This window comes from Marmota marmota, unplaced genomic scaffold, assembly GCF_001458135.2.
Source record: "Marmota marmota marmota unplaced genomic scaffold, marMar, whole genome shotgun sequence".
Taxonomy (NCBI): Eukaryota; Metazoa; Chordata; class Mammalia; order Rodentia; family Sciuridae; genus Marmota; species Marmota marmota.
This window is the reverse complement of record NW_026000196.1, coordinates 4,530,649-4,550,748: the sequence shown is the minus strand read 5'-3', so window position 1 is coordinate 4,550,748 and position 20,100 is coordinate 4,530,649. Positions and strand designations below refer to the sequence as shown.

At 45.7% G+C, this 20,100-nt stretch overlaps 1 protein-coding gene across 1 annotated transcript in view; it reads right to left on the bottom strand.

The window, feature by feature from the left end:
- Positions 1 to 9,992: 9,992 nt before the first annotated feature.
- Positions 9,993 to 20,100, bottom strand: part of Blm (BLM RecQ like helicase) — a 92,793-nt gene continuing 82,685 nt past the window's right edge. The window contains exons 20-22 of the mRNA XM_015493039.2: positions 17,264 to 17,386; positions 15,171 to 15,372; positions 9,993 to 10,920 (exon numbers count right to left, since the gene is read on the bottom strand). Of these exons, the coding sequence (XP_015348525.1) occupies positions 10,743 to 10,920; positions 15,171 to 15,372; positions 17,264 to 17,386 (503 nt within the window). The 3' untranslated portion in view covers positions 9,993 to 10,742. The remainder of the gene's footprint in view (positions 10,921 to 15,170; positions 15,373 to 17,263; positions 17,387 to 20,100) is intronic.

The following is a 20,100-nucleotide window of genomic DNA, read 5'->3' as shown; positions in this document are numbered from 1 at the left end:
AAAGACCTGGTTCTGTGGGTCTGGGCAGAACCTTGCCCTCCCCACCCAGGTGACGCGGATGTGCTGGCCTGGGCTGAGAACTGCTGACTCATTGACCAGGGGCATTTATCTTTTAGTCAAATTAAAGGAATGCAGCTCTGCTTATGTAAATCCTCCTAGAGCTGAACACTGAACAGGCTTGGAATGTCCTAGTGGGTGGGCCAATCTGATTATTAGCCTCCATTCTACTGGTGAGGACTCTGAGGTCCAGAGAGGGGAAGTGACTTGCCCAGGGTCATACAGGAAGTCAGTAACAGGCAGGGTTGAAGAACTGGAAATGCTGATTCCTGATCTGGGGACCGGGGTTAGTGTGGCCTACCTTTTATGGCAGCCTACCTCTTAGAGCAGGAAGGTCTTTTTGTCTAAGGCCTGGGGAGCCCCATTCCTATTTCTGGGTCTGGGGTTATTGGGGGAAGGTAGCCAGACAAGAAGTCCCATTCCCAATCCCAGCCCCTCCAGGGAGAATGACCCCCACGTTCCCTCCCCCAGCAGTGCTTTTTTTATTTTTATTTTTTATTATTTTTTTTAGAGAGAGGGGGGAGAGAGGGAGAGAGAGAATTTTTTTTTTAATATTTATTTTTTAGTTATTGGCGGACACAACATCTTTGTTTGTATGTGGTGCTGAGGATTGAACCTGGGCCGCACGCATGCCAGGCGAGCGCGCTACCCCTTGAGCCACATCCCCAGCCCCCAGCAGTGCTTTAAGCTAGGAACCTGCGAGTGACCTTGGACCAGGCTTCTCCTTGAATGACCCAGGTGAGCAAGCAGCATCAGAAAAGGTGGGAAATTTGGAATTGGGATTGGAGATGGGGTCGGTCAGGTTTTTCGGGAGGGTCTTCAGCTGCCCAGAGAAGGAGCTGCCAGAGAAGTCTGGGCCACAGCAGGGTAGCAAAGCTTGACTGGGCAGTTGGGCTGAGGTGTCCTGCATATTGTCAACCCCACGCTGGCTCCCTTCTCATCCTGCCCCACCTTGAGGTAACCCAGCTGGGCCAGCCTGGTGATGTCAGGCAGCCCAGAAGAATCCAAGTCCACCCTTGACTTCTTTGTGGCCCTGGTGGTTCAGTGGCCCCATTGTGAAAAGGGGGAAGAACAGGGCTCTCTGCACAAGGAGAGATCCCCTGAGGATGAGAGCATGTGACGGGCTGAGAACAGAGCCCCGGCCAGTCAGCGCAGGAACTCAGCGACAAAACAGCTGAGCTCAAAATAGACCCACTTCATCAGGTAACATTTTATTGGAGTTTTTTGTTTTTTTTTTTTTTTTGAGTTGACGGGGGAAAGCACCTCACTGTCACCACAAAGCTGCCATTTAATTTCTCACTGGGTCATTTCTGATCTTTGTCTGCTAAATTTCATTCCCGACACCTATCCCCCAGGGTCCTCATTTTTCTTTTTTGGGGGGTGGGTGTGGGGGTGGATACTGGGGATTGAACCCCGGGTTGCTCTGCCCCTGAGCTACATCCCCAGGCCTTTTTATTTTTAGACAAGGTCATGCTAAGTTCCTCAGGGTCTCACTAAATTGCTGAACTGGCCTTGAAATTGCAATCCTTCTGCCTTGGTCTCCCAAGTTACTGGGATTACAGGTGTGGTGACCCCCCAGGGTCACCTCTATTGCTCAGTCCCAGCCCTCTGTTTAGATAGCATGTACCAAAAATGGAAGATGAGAGTGTCCCCTTTCCCCCAGTGTGCTCCGGGGAGTATGAGTCATGACAGGGCCCCAGCTTGCACCGATGACCCTGCTCTGGGAGGTACGTGAAGCATGCTTGGACTTCGGTAGACTCCTGGCAGTCACGAGGTGGTGGCTGCGATGACCTGGCTAGATGTAGGAGTACTGCGCTGGACTTGCACATAGGCTGCGGGGCCCCCATGCCCCTAAGTGGACCTTGAAGACATCATCCACATGCGCTGGTTTCTCTGCTTTTCACAGCAACCTCAGGGGCTGACAGGCCAGGGGCCACTGCTGTCCCTTGGGATCCCATTTTACAGGCAAGGAAGCCAAGCTTAGAGGGGCCGAAGGCTCAGGGAACCAGACACAGTCCCACACTGCCCCTACCCTGGCTGAAACACCCAGGACCCTGTCCACCCCTCCACCTATTCACACTGTGGGACCCGCAGCCCGCTGAGGGCCTCACTGCTCGTCCAGGCAAGTCTCCCGGGCTTATCTCCCAACAACTTACAGGCACCTTGCTTTTACTCTCTTTTTGGAAATAATGTCCCCTTATCCCAGGGGGTTTCACGTTCTTTAGTTTGCTCTGGCCACCTTCTTTTGCTGAACTGTCTCCTCACTTTGGAGAACGCCTGGCTCTCAGGGAAGGAGCTGCCCCCATCTTTGTCCCCGGGTCTGCTTCAGAGAGGCCTGGGAGTGGCTGTGCTGGTCAGTGCAAATTTGCAATGCCTAAAAATAGTCACACAATTGAGGATTTTGAGGATTTTAGAGGTGTCCATTCCCTGGGTCTTCCAGGGATTCCTAGAGTCTGGATTGAGAACTCTTGGGTTATGGGGTACGGCCTACCTGTTCTGCCCATCTCCAGAATTCTGGAATCTGGGTGCTTATTATGGCTGGGTAGATGGATATGGCCATGCCTGAAGGAGGCTTTATTTATTTACTTACTTTCTGATGCTGGGGATTGAACCCAGGGCCTTGCACATGCAAAACATACACTCTACAACTGAGTTACACTCCTAGCCTGAGGCTGCTTCTTCTTTTTCTTTTTTTTTTTAACAGCAATTTCATAAAAGGACTAAATTGAGAATGGCTGAGTCAACTAAGAACTATGTCCAGTTCACTTGCTAATTAACATCTGTACAAATCTATACAACAAATAACTATATACACAGCATGTGTCCATATACTCTGCTATAATAACAATAGCTCATGTTCAGGGAGTGTCGAGGTGCCACACTACTTGATGCTGAATTCACATTATCTTGTCAGTCTTCCTAAAAATCAGAATCATAGAATTTTGTAGTTATGATTCCTCTGAGGCCCAGATAAGTTAAGTAACTTACTCAAAGTCACACAGTAAGTGGTAAAATTGGCCTTTGACACCAAACAATCTGACACTACAGCCATTTGATAAGTCTTTCTTCTCATGAATGTGGATGGGGAGCCTGGACCCCCTCCTGTCCCAGACTTGAGTCTGTTCCTAACTCAGCTGGTTGAATCCTGTTGGGGCTTAGGCATAGACAGCAAGCTGTAAGCAAACATTTAAATTGTGTTTTTCTAGAAAGTATAGGTCACACATTGGTGCCTAAGGCCACTGTCTAGGAGTCCTCAACAGGCTCATTATGAAAGTGTCCTTTGCCTGGCCCAGCAGGGAGACAGAACACGGCTCTCAGGCAGATTTAGGCTGTAAGATGACCTCATTTGACCCCAGAGGCTGGCAAGCCCTGGGAAATGTCTGCTCACACAGTCTGTTTTTCCTTGCCTTTAGCACACCCTGAAAAGTGCCTGCTGGGAATGGCGTTGCTGTTCCTTCTTGTTGCAAAGACTCTTGAAGATGCACTTTGGAGCTGGAAGGGGCTTACAACCCTGTCTTTCTCAGGAGATGAGTCTCCTGAAAATCATCTCTTCTGTGCAAGGTGGTTCCACTGTTCCACTTCCACACTCCTCTTCCTCTCCCCAGCCTCCTTTGCCAGGCCAGTCCAACATTGAGGATGGAGATAACCTAGCCATCAGGGGACCATATGTATGCCTTCTTCTTCTTCTCTCTCTATTTTATTTTTTATTAATTTTTTTTATATTGGGGGTTGAATCCAAGGTAGTCTATCACTGAGCCACATCCCCAGCCACTTTTATTTTTCTTTTGAGATAGGGTCTTGCTAAGTTGCCCAGGCTGGCCTCTAACTCTTGAGCCTTCTGAGTAGCTGGGATTAGTGGTGTGCGCTACATACCTTAATTCTTATTGTTTAGAAACCAAGGATGGAAGAGAAGTAAGAGCTGGGCATGGTGATGTGGATCTGTAACTTGTAGGGAGGCTGGAGCAGGATTGCTTGAGCCAGCCTGCCCAGCCTAGGGAGTCCCCATTATAGGAAGGAAGGAAGGCAGGCTGGCAAGAAGCTAAAAGTGCTGTAATCTGTGTTCACCCTGAGGGCTGCCCCCTGGTGCCCTTTTCTATGCAGGAGGCCAGCAGTTCTCCAAATGTGGGCCTAGGACCCGGCATCAGTAGCACCAGGAAGCTTGTTAGAAGTGCAGACCCCTCAGAGGGGTTGTAGGTCAGTGGTGCTGTGCTTGCCTGCACATGCAAGGCCCTGTGTTCAATCCCGGGTACCACAAGAAGTAAACAAATAAAATTTAAAAAAATGAAAGAAAAATAAATTGAATGAAGAAAAGCAGACCATCAAGCCTCTCCCAGATTTGCTGAGTCAAACTCTTTCCACCATCGCCCCAGGTGCAATGCTGGGTAAGTGTGAGGACCACTGGCCTGGGTCCTGTCTTTCTCAGCTGGGATCCGGAACTCTGCACAGGAAGGATCCAATTACAAAGTTTGCGGTTCTCACAAAAGCCTTCCCACATCAGGTAAACTGCAGGTGCGCAGGACAGAAAAGGGACTGGAAGCAGATGCTGGGGAAGCTTAGCTGGGCTAAAAGTCTTAGCCCATGATAACCGGTACAGCTCTAAATCAATAAATGGGGGAAACTGACTAGCTATCTAAGAATAAATAAGACACTCACTAACCCAGAACATCAATATACACACAAAAAAACAAAATTCCAGGTGAATGCTCAGGTCGACCAGCAGGCAACTTTCACCTGTCTTGGAGAAGCCAGCAGAAGCAGTGAGGGAGGATGACAGTGTCCTATGCCATCACCCCACAGACTGCAGACCCCTGTCCCAGCCTTCTGTCTAATCTTCCCCTGGAGGTTAGTCTAGGAAGTGGCCCTCATAACTGTCCCTTCACCCATCCATCACCCATCCATCTACTCTCCCAGTCACCCACCGATCTGCCCATCATCCATTCATCTATCAAACAACTGGTTATCAGACATTTTCTGTGCATCAGTCCCCCTGGGGCATAATTTAGATCTGGGAACAAAGATGCCTAAGCTTTGGAAGATAGAGGGTGTGACAGGTCCTATGGGTGGGGGTCCAACTCAGTCTGTTTTCTGTTACTCTAACAGAATATTGGAGCCTGGGAAATTTATAAAGGTAAAAAGTTTATTTAGCTCACAGTTCTGGGTGCTAGGGATTGAACCCAGGGGGCTTTACCATTGAACAACATCCCCACTCATTTTTTATTTTGAGACAGGGTCTCACTAAGTTGCCTAGACCGGCCTTGAACTTGTGATCCTCTTGCCTCAGTCTCCTAAATTACTGGGATTATAGGCCTGTGTCACTGTGCCCAGCATAGACCATGCTTGAGGAAACCAGTGCAGTCCTGCACAAATGAATCTAGTCCTATAGTAAGGACCTAATCACCTCTTGAAGGCTCCAACTCCCAGTACCACCACAATGGTAATGACATTCAATGGGAGTTTCTGAAGTGACAAATCATGTTCAGACTACAGAAGGGTCCTTGCAGATGAGCTGGGGTCCCCCACTGTAGGGTCCTCTCCCTGAACCAGAGCTCTTGCTGTGCTCCTGTCATGTCATGTGGCTGCTCAGGCAGGTGACCTGGCCAGGTGTTCATCACCTTAAAGTGAGGGGTGGGTCAGGCTGGGAAGGGTTACTTTCTGCTCTGAAGGGGGTCCCTAGATGGTAGGCTTAATGTTCCTTCTGCTTCTTCTAGGAAGTGAAGAGAGGGGGCCAGGAGAAAGCACAGGGTGTTCCCAGTGGGGATGGCCAGGCTTGGGATCCCTGGCCTGGAGACCCCATGGCTGCTCCAGAATCCTGTGTACCCTTTCCCACATCTACTCGAACTGGGGCTGGCCCTGTGATGCCCTGTCCCTTAGGCTCCGATACTACATGGGTTCTCATTCTTTTCCTGGGGTGTTTCCCTCACTGCCTGTGACTTTACTAAAGAGTGGCAGGGCTGTGCCCATAGCTGTGTGTTTTGGCCTGAAAATGTCTGTGGAAAGCTGGGCATGGTAGAGCATGCCTGTAATCCCAGCTATTCGGGAGACTGAGGCAGGAGGATCAAAAATTGGAGGCCAGCCTGGGCAAGTTGGTGAGACCCTGTCTAAAATAAAATATAAAAAGGTCTTGGAATATAGTTCAGTAGCAGAGCATCCCCAGATTTAATCCCTAGTTCTGGGGCAAGAAGTGGGGAGAAAGGAAAAAAAATGTTTGTGGAATATATGACCAAAAGGATGGATGCCCACAACAGCCTTGGGAGACTGGAATCAGGTGTTATTCTTATTGTGCATGCATGAAAAATTGAGGCCGTAGAGCTTGCAGAGGTCATGGACTGTTGAGGAAGGGACAGGTCTGCCAACTCTGGACCTGTGGCAATGCTAGGTGTACAAGTGCCCATCCTGTGCCATGCACATGCAGTTGTGCAGGCTGTGTCTGGGCTCCATTTGGGCATGTGTCTGGTGCTATTTCCCCCAGCCGCTCAGCAGGGCCACTGCAGACACAGTTGGTCCTCTGTGATATTAGTGAGGTTCTGCCTCTCCTGTCACAGGAGATTCAAAGGCCTTCCCAAGGGGTGCTTGGTCTGAGCAGGACTCTGCCCGCAAGTCTTGGAGCCTGATGTCCAGGCTGGGAGGTCAGAGTCTGCTAATGGAGGCTCTGCAGGGCCTTCCTGAAGATGATGAGGAGCTCCCCATCAGGAGTTCCCAGCAAACCACCTCTGCAACCCGAGGGTCATTGCCCTGTGTCATCCCCTGCGGAGGGAGTATTCCCTTTGTATTCCACTCCAAACCAGGTCTGGGCAGAGTCAGGGCCTGCCTGATCTTTCCTGGGGTTACGTGGCGATTGGCAGGGATTGAGGAAATGGATGATACCAGTAGACTTTGTGCATGGCAGGCTCTGAGTGGGGGACCCATGGGGACAGAGGCCCTCTGGAGTGAACTCCCACATCCTGAGTAGATCTCAGCTTAGGGGCCATCAGAGTACTGTTTTGGCTTGGTGGCCAAACCTTTGGGATCATGGAACCATGCTGTGGAGCAGTGAAGTCACTACACCTGGTCAAAGACCCAGCCTCAGGCCCTGCTCTGGGGATGACTCACTCTCACAGAATCAAGTTCTAGCTTCTTGTCCTGTCCTGTCTTCTAGTGGCTAACAGAACAGGCTGGAAGGCCTCTTCAACCACAGCAGTGTCTTGCTTCCATCCTCCCCCCTCTCCTTCCAATGGTGAACACAGTCTGGCTGAGAGCCTTAGTCAGGGGAAGAGCAGGAGGGCATGTGCAAGGCCAAGGGTGTGGGTCCTTGCAGCTAAGTTCTGCAGAAATTGAGCCCTTGCCTCAGAGCACCCAGGATTGCAGCACCTTGCAGGGTGTGGGCAGAGCTTGGGGCCCAGCCTGCTTCTCTGAACCTTGGTTGCAAGGCCATGAAGGGCTGTGACAGCTGCACTGAAGAGACTGCAGGACCCGAGGGGACTCTACCCTGGCTACCACAGAACACCCGCAGGCCAATGTCCCTCTGCCCAGAGCCCTCTGCCAGGGTGGAAGTCCCGGACTGTGTGGGGACCGTGTGGAGCTGGTGGCTGTTACCTCACCCAGGCAGCTGCTCAGAGTTGAAGGAAGAGCTGGGGCTGAGCCTCTGGGAGCCCCAAGGATATAGAAGGCCTCCAGGGCTCAGAGCAGCTCCAGGCGTTGTGAGAGGTGGGAGGAAGAGAAACAATTTCTCAAGAAAAGTAAGGGGGCCTGGATCACAGCCTCCGCTTCCTCTTCTGGAGAAAGCGGCAGCTCAGCTGTGCTGGGGCCCAGTTCTGTAGCCTCTGTCCCCGGAGCCTGCAGTATTGAGCAGAGTAGGTCAGAGCAGGCGGCTCCCGAGACTTTGGAAAAACAGGGTTGGGAGAGGAGGTTGGCTTACAGGGAAAGAACACAGATTCTTGAGAGCACAGACCTGGATTCCATCTAATTTACTGTCCTATGTGGAACACTTTTGAGAATGAAAGGGGCTGTGTTAATTATGACACCAGAACAACAGATACAAACTGGGACTCAGGGCAAACTGAGATGTGTGTTACCCTACTTATTACCACTTCCTAGCTGTGTGGGTTTGGGCAAGTTATATAACCTCTCTGAATTCTGCTTTCTGTATAAAAAAGGATACTATGATGTGCCTGCCTCCCAGGGCTGTTGGGGGATGAAAGTGGTGGACTACATTACGTGGGAGTTCCTGGAACAGCCCTTGGCATAGACCAGGCTCTCAATGTTTGTTTTCTTCCTCTGAGGAAGTAAACAAGGACCCACCTGACTGTACTGAAGTGAAAGGGTCTCAGGAGGGTGTGTACCCAGCTCTAGAGACAGATTCCGATTCTTCCTGTGCCTGCAATTCTTCCTGTGACCTCCAGAGGGGTGATGGCGAAGGTGGGCCAGTGATGGTGCTGGGCTGGAACTCCCTGGTGGACTTGTACCCTGCCTGCCCCTTGGTGGTGAATTTTGTGTCCACAGAGGGTCCCCATTATGGCCCAGCCTGGAGCAGCTTTGCTGTCACTTGTCTTGGCTTGCCTGCTTCTGCTCTTTTGGGGTTACCCTGTGAGGGGAGGAGCACTTGTATTCCTGGGGGTATCTGGTAAGGCTACAGGCCAAGCTGGAGTTAGGCAGCTTGCATTTACTGTGCCCCCTCCTGGGGCCAGATGAACTGAAGGGAACTCATTCGAACCTACAACTTTTCCAGAACTGGGTCTGGGGCCAGGCTCTGCCACTTATGGTTAGACTTTTTAAGTCAAAGGTCTCCAGGCCTCAGACTCCTGCTGGGAGGTGGGGTGAGCCACCCTATTCTTGAAGCTGCAGCTGAGAGGTATAAGGCAAGGGCAGAGGGCAGTGCTGGCACTGCACATACATGGCCTCAGCTCTCTACCATTTGGGTTCTCATGTAGTGTTGCCTGCTTCTGTTCCCTTGTAGCCCTGAAAGCCCCTGAAGGCAGACTGTGCACTCACGAGAGGCTGAACTGCATCTCCAGAGCCTAGTACAGAGGTGTGCAGGAAACTAAAGGATGTGGCTTCACTTCTGCTCAGTGTGCTCTGCAAAGGCCCATGATGCTGCAGCAAGTGGAAAGTGATGCTGTGGCTCAGGGAGACCTTGTGCCGAGACATTATCTAGGGCCTCAACTACTGGCTTCTTAGTCCTCCATTCCTTCTCTTTACCCCCCGAGAAGCTTCTACCTGCAATTCAAGTCAGGGTTTGACAGAAAAGTGGTTTCTCTGAAACAGTTAATTATGAAAGACGTCCTGGGGTATGGAGCTCAGCCCTCCACAAACTCATTTGGCCAGTCCCTAGCCGTCAATACAGAGCCAAAATCCTCAGGTGGCAGTTAAGGAGGCAGGAAATAAGCAGCTACTCCCAGTGGGTGCAGGGTCCACCTCAGTCCTGAGGCCACAGGCTGTGGCCCTGAAGGCTTCCAGCCAACCCTTTCAACACCTGTAGCACCGAAGTCCTCTCCTGAATGAGGTCAAGGGGTGGGACATCAAACAAAGGGCAAACCAAGAGCCAAGTCAATATTTAATACATTCTTATTAATAGAATCTGGCCATCTCCATTCAATGTTGACAAAACAAATTTTTTCCCTCTAGTACTGGGGATTGGTCTCAAGGCCTCATGCATGCTAGGCAAACACTTTACTACTGAACTATACCTACAACCCTTTTTATTTTTGAGACAAGATCTCACTAAATTGCCCAGGCTTAGGGCTGGGGTTGTGGCTCATTGGTAGCGCACTTGCCTAGCAAGTGTGAGGCACTGGGTTAGATTCTTGGCACTGCATATAAATAAATAAAATAAATTGCCCAGGCTGGCCTTGAACTTTTAATCCTTCTGCCTCAGCCTCTCAATAGCTAAGATTACAGGCGTGCATTACTGAACCTAGCTCCAGTGTTGAAAAATTGACAGGCAAAAGAATGGCATCTCATGGTTTAAATTCATATTTTTAATTAGAAAAATGTAGGATTTTTCACATATTTGTGGGACATTAGTATTTCTTCTTCTGGAACCAGGCCATTCACATTCTTTGTTAGTTGTCTTCTGTATTAAGCTTTTCTCAATGATTTATAGATACTCTTTGTATATTGTGAACATTAATCCTTTGTAATGTATTTTCTCTGTCATTTGTCTTTTAATTTTGTTGTATGATTTCACAATGTCCCATGGGTGTCTCTTCCTTTGACTTCTGTGTTTCATGTTATACTTAGGATTTATCTGAGAGATGATTCAGCTGCTGCTTAGACATTCTGAGAAAAAATGGCCACAACACTTCCAGTGGCAGAAAAACATGCTATTCAAAAGAAATTATTTATTTAAGCCAGGTTCAGTGGAGCATGCCTGTAATCCCAGTGGCTTGGGAGGCTGAGACAGAATCATAAGTTCAAAGCCAGCCTTAGCAATGGCGAGGTGCTAAGCAACTCGGTGAGATCCTGTCTCTAAATAAAATACAAAATAGGGCCGGGGATGTGGCTCAGTGGTTAAGCACCCCTGAGTTCACTCTCCAATTAAAAAAAAAAAAAAAAATTATTCAAAAAATAAGAATGATCTCCCCTAAGCATTTATTTAAATATTAATATATAAGTAAAAATTTCAAAATGGCATAATAAGACTAACAGCTCTATATTCACAGATGGTCAGATGCTGACAAACAAGATCTATGTACATCAAGACTTGGTTGTTATGAGAATGCAAATGAAGGCCTAAGAAATGGTCTATTTATAGGCTTTGGTGGCGCCATAATTCCCAATTTTCTTCTGGCCCCTGATGTTGCCTGAGAACCATGCAAGGCTGAACTGGATCCCATTATGTTGGCAGATTTACTTTTAGAAGATATCTTTCTGCATGTGGTAGTCCCCCTAAAAATGTGACAAAGGAAAAAAAAAAAAAAAAAGAAGAAGAAAAAAAAAGAAAATTAAAATGGTAAACAAAAACAAAAATGAACAGTCTTTTTCTTAACCTGCTTGGGGCCATGATCCATGATTTTCCTTGGCTTCATGTCTCTGTAACCCTGGGTAAGGTAAATTTCCTTTATTAAATATACAGAAAATTGAGGATGTGTTTTTACTACTACCGTAGCTAGGAGTAAAAACACATCCTCAATTTCTTGAAGAAAGAAAGGACCACTGCCCATCATATAAATTTATCCTAAATTTGTCCTTCTAAATGTCAAGGATTCTTTTTTAATTCTGTGATTTGTGACCAGGCCTCAGACCCTCTCTCTGCCTACTCCTTCTTCTGCCTACAATCAGAGCCCCTCTGCAGAGAACAGAGGTGAGATCCATACACCCAGATCTATTCTGATCAAATAAAAGAAATCTTTTTTTTTTTTTTTTGGTGGTGGTACCCGATCCCAGGGGTGGTCTATCACTGAGCCACATCCCCTAGCCCTTTTTATTTATTTTTTTAAAAAATAATTTTTTAGGGGCTGGGATTGTGGCTCAGTGGTTGAACGCTCACCTAGCACCTGCAAGGCCCTGGGTTCGATCTCCAGCACTACGTAAAAATAAGTAAATAAAATAAAGATACTGTGTCCAGTTACAACTAAAGAATAAATGTTAAAAAAATATATATTTTTTAGTTGTTGATGGGCCTTTATTTTAATCACTTATTTATATGTGGTGCTGAGAATTGAACCCAGTGCCTCACACATTCGAGGCAAGTGCTCTACCACAGAGCTACAACCCCAGCCCGTGCTTTTTATTTTTTGAGACAGGGTCTCAATACGTTACCAGGCTAGCTTTGAATCTCTGATCCTCCTGCTTCAGCCTCCACAACAGCAGCTGGGATTATAGGTGTGGGCCACCATGCCTTGCACACAAAAATACTTTTAAAATCCCTGACCAAGAGATATCCTGGAATTATCATACTTGTTCAGTCTTGACCAAGGCAGCTTTGTGGGCAAGTGGAGATGAAGCAGAGCTGGGCTCCTGTTCATGGTCCTGCTACCACAGCCCCTTGGTTGGCCAGGAGAAGCAGGGATAAGCCTCTTCTCACCAGACTTAGCCCAGAGGAAGGCTGAAGATGTGGTTCCCTGGGGAGGGGCAAGCATCGCCTCACCCAGTGGTGTCTGCCAGGACCACATAAACCAGAAGCCACCTTGCTTACACTTAAAGATCTGCCAGTCTCTCCTCCTACTCCACTGCCCCTTAAAACCAGGGAAGAAGCCCCTGAAACAGCTTATTACAAAGTCCTTCCACCACATTGCTTCTCTTGCTGATAACAACTTTCTTTCCCCCAAATAAAATCCAAACCAAACAACTATGAGGTGAGGCCTGCATATTAACAGTGCAACACAAGCAGCATTACCTAGAGAAGCCCTTCCTGCTGCTCGGCAACCCACCCAAGTGCCAAGGCCCACCACTACTTCCGTGGCACCAGGGCAGGCGGTAGCCTCCCAGCTCTGATTTGGGGGCCAAGAATCAGGGCCACAGCCTCTAAGGGATGACATTCTCGTGGGGCTGGACGAAAAATGGTTTTTCAACATTTTAACTCTTGCTCTAGGGCAATTTTACTGCAGATCTGGCAAAGATCTGCTAAGGCAGCAGAGAGCAGCCTGAAGTTTTCCTATGCTGATTTCCTGCTGAGAAATTAAGCCTGGAGCGAAAACCTGCTGTTTATGTTGATTTACAGAATGAATCTGCCAACAGCAGCCTCCATTTCACTGGGGCCATCCATTTTCCTCCCACTCAGACATCCAGGAACACAACTGGCTCATTGTGTGTTATCCTGGAGATGTAAGACTTGGAGGGCAGGGTGGAGAGCTAAGGTCTCTGGCAAGGAGCCAAGTTTATTCTCTCTCTGTGCAGGGAGGGACTCTCAACCAGGTGAGCAGACTGGGAGCTGGGAAACCACCTCTCAGAGAAGCCAGTAGAAACCAGGAGAGTGGAGTGCAGATACAAAGAGGCGATAGCAAGGGGGAAGAGAGTTACAAAACGCACTGGTGTCAGCCAGTGCGGATTACAAAGAATCCCATCTTAAACACACAGGCTAATTAGAACCTAGCATGGAAACTGGAACTGGCTTTTGGACAAGTATGAGTTTGACTACTTATTAAGTTAGGTTTGAGGTGACAGAGTAAAATGCTTCACTCTAAGAAACAAACATTGTGAAAATTAATTAAGGGAGTCAGCAGTGGTGAATAATATAACAGGGTTTTGCTTTGTAATAAGTAAAATAAGTAAAAAATAAGTAAAATTGAGAGACGAGATCATGCATGTTTTTGAGGAATGTCCATAGACTAAGTGCAGAAATGAAAGTCCTCTAGGCTGGCCTGGTCCTACTTCTGAAACTGAGACCTGGCTGGGCCTGCCTCAGGCAAACCCTCCCCACGTCAGCCAGGCCACAGCTTCCCTACCATAAACCCGCTGGGGTTGGACCAGAGGCCTTTTAAGGTCTTCTGTTCTGTGTGAGTGAGGAAATGAGTATTTCCCAAGGCAGAGGAATAAATGAAGGAAATAAGAAAATGTCCTCAGTAAAGGATATCTGCCGGTCATTTGCGCATTAAAAACCACAAAATTAAACTAACATTTACTAATTCCTTCAATTTCTGTACTCTGGCAGAAGGATTAGCACATACAAGATGTTTGTTTATGAACTTAACAAGAAATGACAATTTGGTAACGTTTGCCTTCCTTTCTCTTCCCCCATTCCACTTTTGTTTTTTATTATCCAGAAGGAAAAGAGGTAGAAAAACCACAAAAGCAAACACAACAGATTGCAAAAGTTGACTGCAGACTGGTTGCCCTCTCTCTCGGCAAGCAATTCTGTTACAATATACAGTCATTTTGGAGTCACAATCAGCCAGACTGATTGGGAATGTTCATCCTGCCAGACCTTACCTACAAGGCAGAAGGTGGAGGTGCCCTGGCAGAAGTCAGGAAAAATGCTACTAAAAACTATGCATTATAAGCACGCTGTCAAGATATGACCATACTAGCTTTTGTTCTTTGCTTGGTATACAGACAGCCCCCAGAGAAGACACATCCCAGCAGAGCAACGTGGGAAAGGAAGATAGAAGTCATTTATGTGGCCCCCCCGCAGACGCCTGGCTTGCTTGACCTTTTGGTTTCCCCACTGTGGTCTCTTCTCTGTAACTCTTGCAGTGGCTCATTGAATGGCAGTTAATGAATAGTAGGGAGCACCTGCATATCTCCAGGTGGAGGTTCACAGAGTTCTGCTGCCATGAAAAGCAGTGTAACAAGTACTGGCAGAAACATAAAAGCCAGAAGGGCACAAAACCCTTTTCTATTTATTTAACCAGAACAAGATTTATGGTACTTTTGGTGGAAAAATCTCTTAAGAAGCGCAATTATCCAAAAACAAAAAAGGTTTCTAAGGCAAGGTCAAAATTGGAGAAATTTTGTTGGGCACAGTGGTACAGACTTGTAACCCCAGCTGCTTGGGAGGCTGAGGCAGGAGGCCAGTCTGGGCAACTTAGTAAGCCCCTGTCTCAAAAAATAAAAAGGGCTAGGGGGCTGGGGTTGTGGCTCAGTGGTAGGGCACCTGCCGCCCATGTGTGAGGCCCTGGGTTCCATCCTCAGTACCACATGAAAATAAATAAAAATATTGTGTGTTCATCTACCACTAAAAAATATTTAAAAAAAAAAAAAAAAAAAAAGGCTAAGGATGTGGCTCACTGGTAGAGTGTCCCTGGGTTCAATCAAACAAAACAAACAAATTGGAGGAGCTGGATGGGAGGGAAAGGGAGGGTACAGGGGATTAGCAAGGATGGTGGAATGTGATGGACATCATTATCCAAAGTACATGTATGAAGACACGCATTGGGTGTCGACATATTTTATATACAAACAGAGATATGAAAAATTGTGCTGTATATGTGTAATAAGAATTGTAATGCATTCCACTGTCATTTATTTAAAAATAAATAAATAAATTAGAAAACATTAGTCATAATCAATTTAGGAGTAGATGGTTTAAAAAGTCTGGAATTATGTTTTTGTTTTGGATCAGACCTTAACCCTCAGTTCATTAGCTGAAAAGGCAACATTTAACAATGGCTAATTTTAATAAATGCTTCAAAGCATTTATATATACTTGTCCTTTTCTCCCTTATACTCTATGCTGTAAAAGACATCAAAGAACATACCCCTTTGGCTTGAAACCACCGTAACTACTTTTTCTCCTCTTAGACTTTTGGGAGATTGGCATCTTCTTCCTCTTTCTTTCATTTCTGGTTTTATTTGTAAAGTAGTGAGAAGACACAGGTTCTTCCTCATTGAGTTCCTCGGGATCATTCTTTCTGGGGCCTCTGTTGCCTGGAAGGCTTACCCCTGGAGAACTGTCCTTGGCTACAAACGGGAAATGCAGACATTTACAGGTGATATGGAGCTGGCCCATGTGTTCTACTGTCTGTATGAAGATACACAGCTTCACAGTTCAGACACACAGATACACAGTTCAGTCAATCCCCAGCTGCTTTCCTGGTACCTTCCTGCCATATTGATTCAACAATTCAATCAGGTTTAGCTCATATTCTACCTTTTGCAGCCTGCACTCCTGTGATGAACTGGGCAGTTAATCCTGCTATAAATGTTAAACAATTTTATCTATGATTTTAAACATGCTGAAAAAATAAGCCCAACAAAAGGGAAACATAAATTATATTTTGCCTTGGCTTTGAACAATAGTTTCTTAATAAATGGGTATCAGAAAATTCTAAACCATATTTCTTCATAGACAAAAGCTACTTCTTTGCATAATTGTTGTGAATATTTCACATCTTCTGCAGGAAAAGGGTCTGTATGAAAGCACACATTTGCAAAGAATACCTATGGTAGTTTCTATAGGTATCTATATTTGAGTGCAAGGCATCCTTAAAGGAAGCTGCTCTGGTGTGCCCTCCAGGCCACCCTGCTGCCTGGTCGATGGGTAGCATGGAGGGCTTGGGATTCCAACCCTGGTTCATATGGGAAACAGATACAGTGCAGGGAAAGAGCACTGTCATACTAGTTGTGTGACTCTGGAAAAATGAAAAGTTTCACTCTCCTCATCTGTAAAATGGGGGTTGTAAGGATGAGATGGTATAAGACAGGTGAAGCTCTTGTCACAAAGTGCTTAAGAAGAGGGAGTAATAGTCACCATGCTGTTGGGATGTTTCCCTGAAGCAGCCCTGTCTGTATGCACAAAAGCCCCTTCCAAACTAGTTATGACATGAAACAAATGTGAAGCTCCTACCAAGGATCATCAAATATAATTAGAGCATGGCTTTTATTTTATTTTTTTGTGGGGATGGAATCCAGGGCCTCACACATGTTAGGCCGGTGCTGTACCAATGAGCTACATCCCTGGCCCCAGAGTGTGGCTTTTAATGAAATAATTATCATATAAAGGAATTTATGAGGAACCTACTTTTTAGTACTTTGTTAATGGATAAAAAACATTGTGAAGTGAAAGCTTAAAGTACATGTTCATTTATTTCTCTTTCTGCTCACCATTTCATTAGCCTGGAGAAGATTTTCCTTTGCTTATTACAGAAAAAGGAAAATGTTGAACTTGACTGGTCTGTGAGGTCTTATTGAATGGCAATATGTTAGCGGAGGGCAGATATCTGCCCTTTTACTATTTCCTGCAACAAAATATTTCCTTGTTCTCTGTTTTTTTTTTAGTCAGTACATTCCACAGCCAGTGATGAGGCCCTACAGGACATGCCTAAAGCGACTTTTGGGAGCATCTGTTAATGATGCCCTCACTAGGGCATGTTCTTTCAATGACTAACAGTAGCATTCTGAAGATTTGTTCATTTTTTCCAAAACATTTGAACCTCTACATTTTATCTCTAGATATACTTGTTAGATAACATGTTCCTTCCTCAAATAAGGACACTGAAGCACAAAGAGGTTGCTGGTGGTTTGCCAAGGATCACAGAGTAAGATAGTGACAGATATGAGATGGGCACCCAGGGCTGCTATTTCTTGGTACTCACTTTACCAGAACCAGCAATGACTGGGCCTAACGTTCCCTTTTGGGCCCTATTAGCAAGTTTAATAACTGGCTAAACACTAGCGTCCTCTCAGAAGTGCCTCTATACCACTGGGGCTGTTCTGAGGACTTGAACTTCAGTGTAACAAGGTGTAAGAATCATTAACACAACTCAGAAACCACATAATTCTAATCCAGAGAGATGTATCGCTTAACATTAAAACAGGCTTTTATAAAACACACATTTGCTGAATACCGAACCTGGCAATGTCCACTCAGAGTATTTCTGTAATATTGGAATCACTTCTGCACCATATTTTTCCAGCTTGTCTTCAGTAACACCATCAATTTGAAGTAAAACCTCAGGATCAGAAGATAAAGATTCTGTGCATGGGTACAAAATTAGGAATTTAAATTACCACCCATAGAAAATCCACTGAATTCATGCTCATTCACTCTTTCAGTTCATGTCTGCTAAATGCCAGCTAATTGCAGAGCACTGGGCACATGGGCCGATTTTCTGTTTTCTTGTTGTGGTGCTGGATATTGAACTCAGGGCCTATGCATGCTAGGCAAGCACTCTACCAACTGAGTGATATCCCCAGCCCACACAGGCCGCTTTAGGCAAAGTTAGTACCACAGAGGCAGCAGACAGGCCCAAAGGGCAGAAGCCATCATCCAATTCCAGCAGGGAGGACACATAAACCAGGGCAGTGAGTGGGAGAGGGCCATGGGCTTGGGGGAAGCTGGAGGGTAGGATCTGGGCAATGTACTCAGACTTTAAACAGACTCTGCTCTTGCCACTGTTCCCACTGCCAAGATTTGCCCAGCTGCAAGACTGATGTCCCCTGTATTTGCTGAGAACACCCACATTTCTATTTCCAGCTCTGACTTCTTTCTGTCACTCCAGACTTGTACACCCTGCCCAAGAGACCTAACCAAATGCTACTGCCCCCAGCCCAAATTTGTTCTTCATCCAGTCTTTCCCATGTGGGATGGAGCAATGAGCAGGCAGTTCAAAATCCTCTACAGAGAGACAGCACATCCATCTTGCAACTGGACAAGTCTGTCATTTTAAAGGTCACTCTGGCTGCTGTATGGAAAATAGACTGTGAGGGAAAGATGGAAACTAGGAGCCTGGTGGGAGCCAGTGCACGAACAAGTAATGATAGAACAATCTAGAATGTAGGAGTGGAGTCAGAGAGGAGAGACTTGGTTAAGTTTTGGAGGCTGAGTCTATAGCGTCTATTGTTGTGTGGCTATGGGGAGTAAGGGAGTAATAATTCCTATTTATCTGACTTGACCAAAGGATGGATTTCAGATCCTTTCCAATCTGTGATTTTCACATCATTCCTATGTTTAGAGGAAAAGCGATAGACTGTGGGACAGAACAGAAGGTTTATGAAGGGGGCTAGTGGAAGATGAAGTGGGAAAGGCAAGTAAAATGTAGACCCTTGATAGAATTTATATTTTATCTGTAAAGCTGTTGAGGTTTTAGTGGTTTTTGGAAAGATTAAGATGTACATAGTGCTCACATCTGGACATAAGGAGACCAGTTGAGAAACTACACTAATAATCTTGGGAAAAAATGCTGTTCTTCATTGATTCTAAGTCATATATTTTTTCACATAGTAGCATTCCGGAAGTCAAGATGCATCCTACAATTGCTGATGGCCATTGGCGGCTATCCTTTGGTTGTTGCTGGTCCAGGTAACTTGGTCCCAGCTATTAATACTGTTGGCAGGTTAACAAAGTCACTCTATTATTGGTATCTTACATATATAACTTTGCTACATAACATCTTCAAAAAGATTGTACTGTGATTAGCATTAAAAAAGCAACTATTAAAAAAAAAACTATGAATGCAGAAAAGCTGGAGACACAGTAATGGGGAATAAATTTGGCATTAATTTACTGAGTCTTTGAGGAAATGACCACAATTTCAGTTTCTTTCAATTTTTTTATGTGGCCTAAAAAAAGAAGATGCCTAAGGGTTGGGGTTGTGGCTCAGACGAAGAGTGCTTGCCTAGCATGTGTGAGGCACTCATCACCACATGAAAATAAAATAAAGGTACTGTGTTCACCTACAACTAAAAATAAATGATAAAAAAAAAAGAAAAAGAAAAAGAAAAAAAAATGCCTAGAGTAGACGAAGTAGTATGACATTTTTGTTTCCAGGAGATGTGCAACCTTTTGTTGATACCTTCTGGTGGGCTGGGGTGTAGCTCAGTGGTTGAGCAGGTGTTTAGTATGGACAAGACCCTGGGTACAACCCCCAGTACCATAGCACACAACAAAACAAACCAGAATGAGAAACATTAGGACCTGGACACCTGACTGAAAGAGTGATTTGGCAGTAGGGGTAAGAATGGAAGAGAGAGGTGATGATTAAGAAACTCAATGCAGGAAGAAATGTGCACCAGTCAATTATATGAACAACTTATTTTTCAGAGACTTTACTACTGAAATTCTAGGTTGATCTATTTCAATCCATGGAAACAATCAGTAAGTACTTCTTAACTAAAGACACATCAGTATGCTAGATCCAGATTCAAAGAAACATAAAGCATGATTTCTTTTTATAAAAAACTTAGCTCTTCACAACACTGACTTTTGCACATGGAAATGAAGCTAAACATTATAAGGCAGGTAAATAATCAGCACAAATAATCGACACCTGACTTTACATAATACAATTAACCTCATCTTTTAACATCTAGCATTAGAGCAAAATATAAATTTAAAATCATACCACACACAATATGATATTTATATCAAAACACACACACACACACATTTTTTTTGGCAGTGCCGTGGGTAGAATCTGACCACTAAGCTATCCCCTAGTCCTTAAAACTCTATTTTGTGTGTGTGTGTGTGTAAATCCAGGGTTTTTTAAAAAAACCACTAAGCTACATCCTCAGTCCTTTTTATATTTTTTGAGACAAGGTTTTGCTAAGTTGCTGAGGCTGTCCCCAAACTTATTATCCTCCTGCCTCAGCCTCATGGGTCCCTAGGATCACAGATATGCACCACTACACCTGGTGGAACTGCTTATGTCTTCAAGAATTATGATTTTATCTCAAGAATTAGTTTAA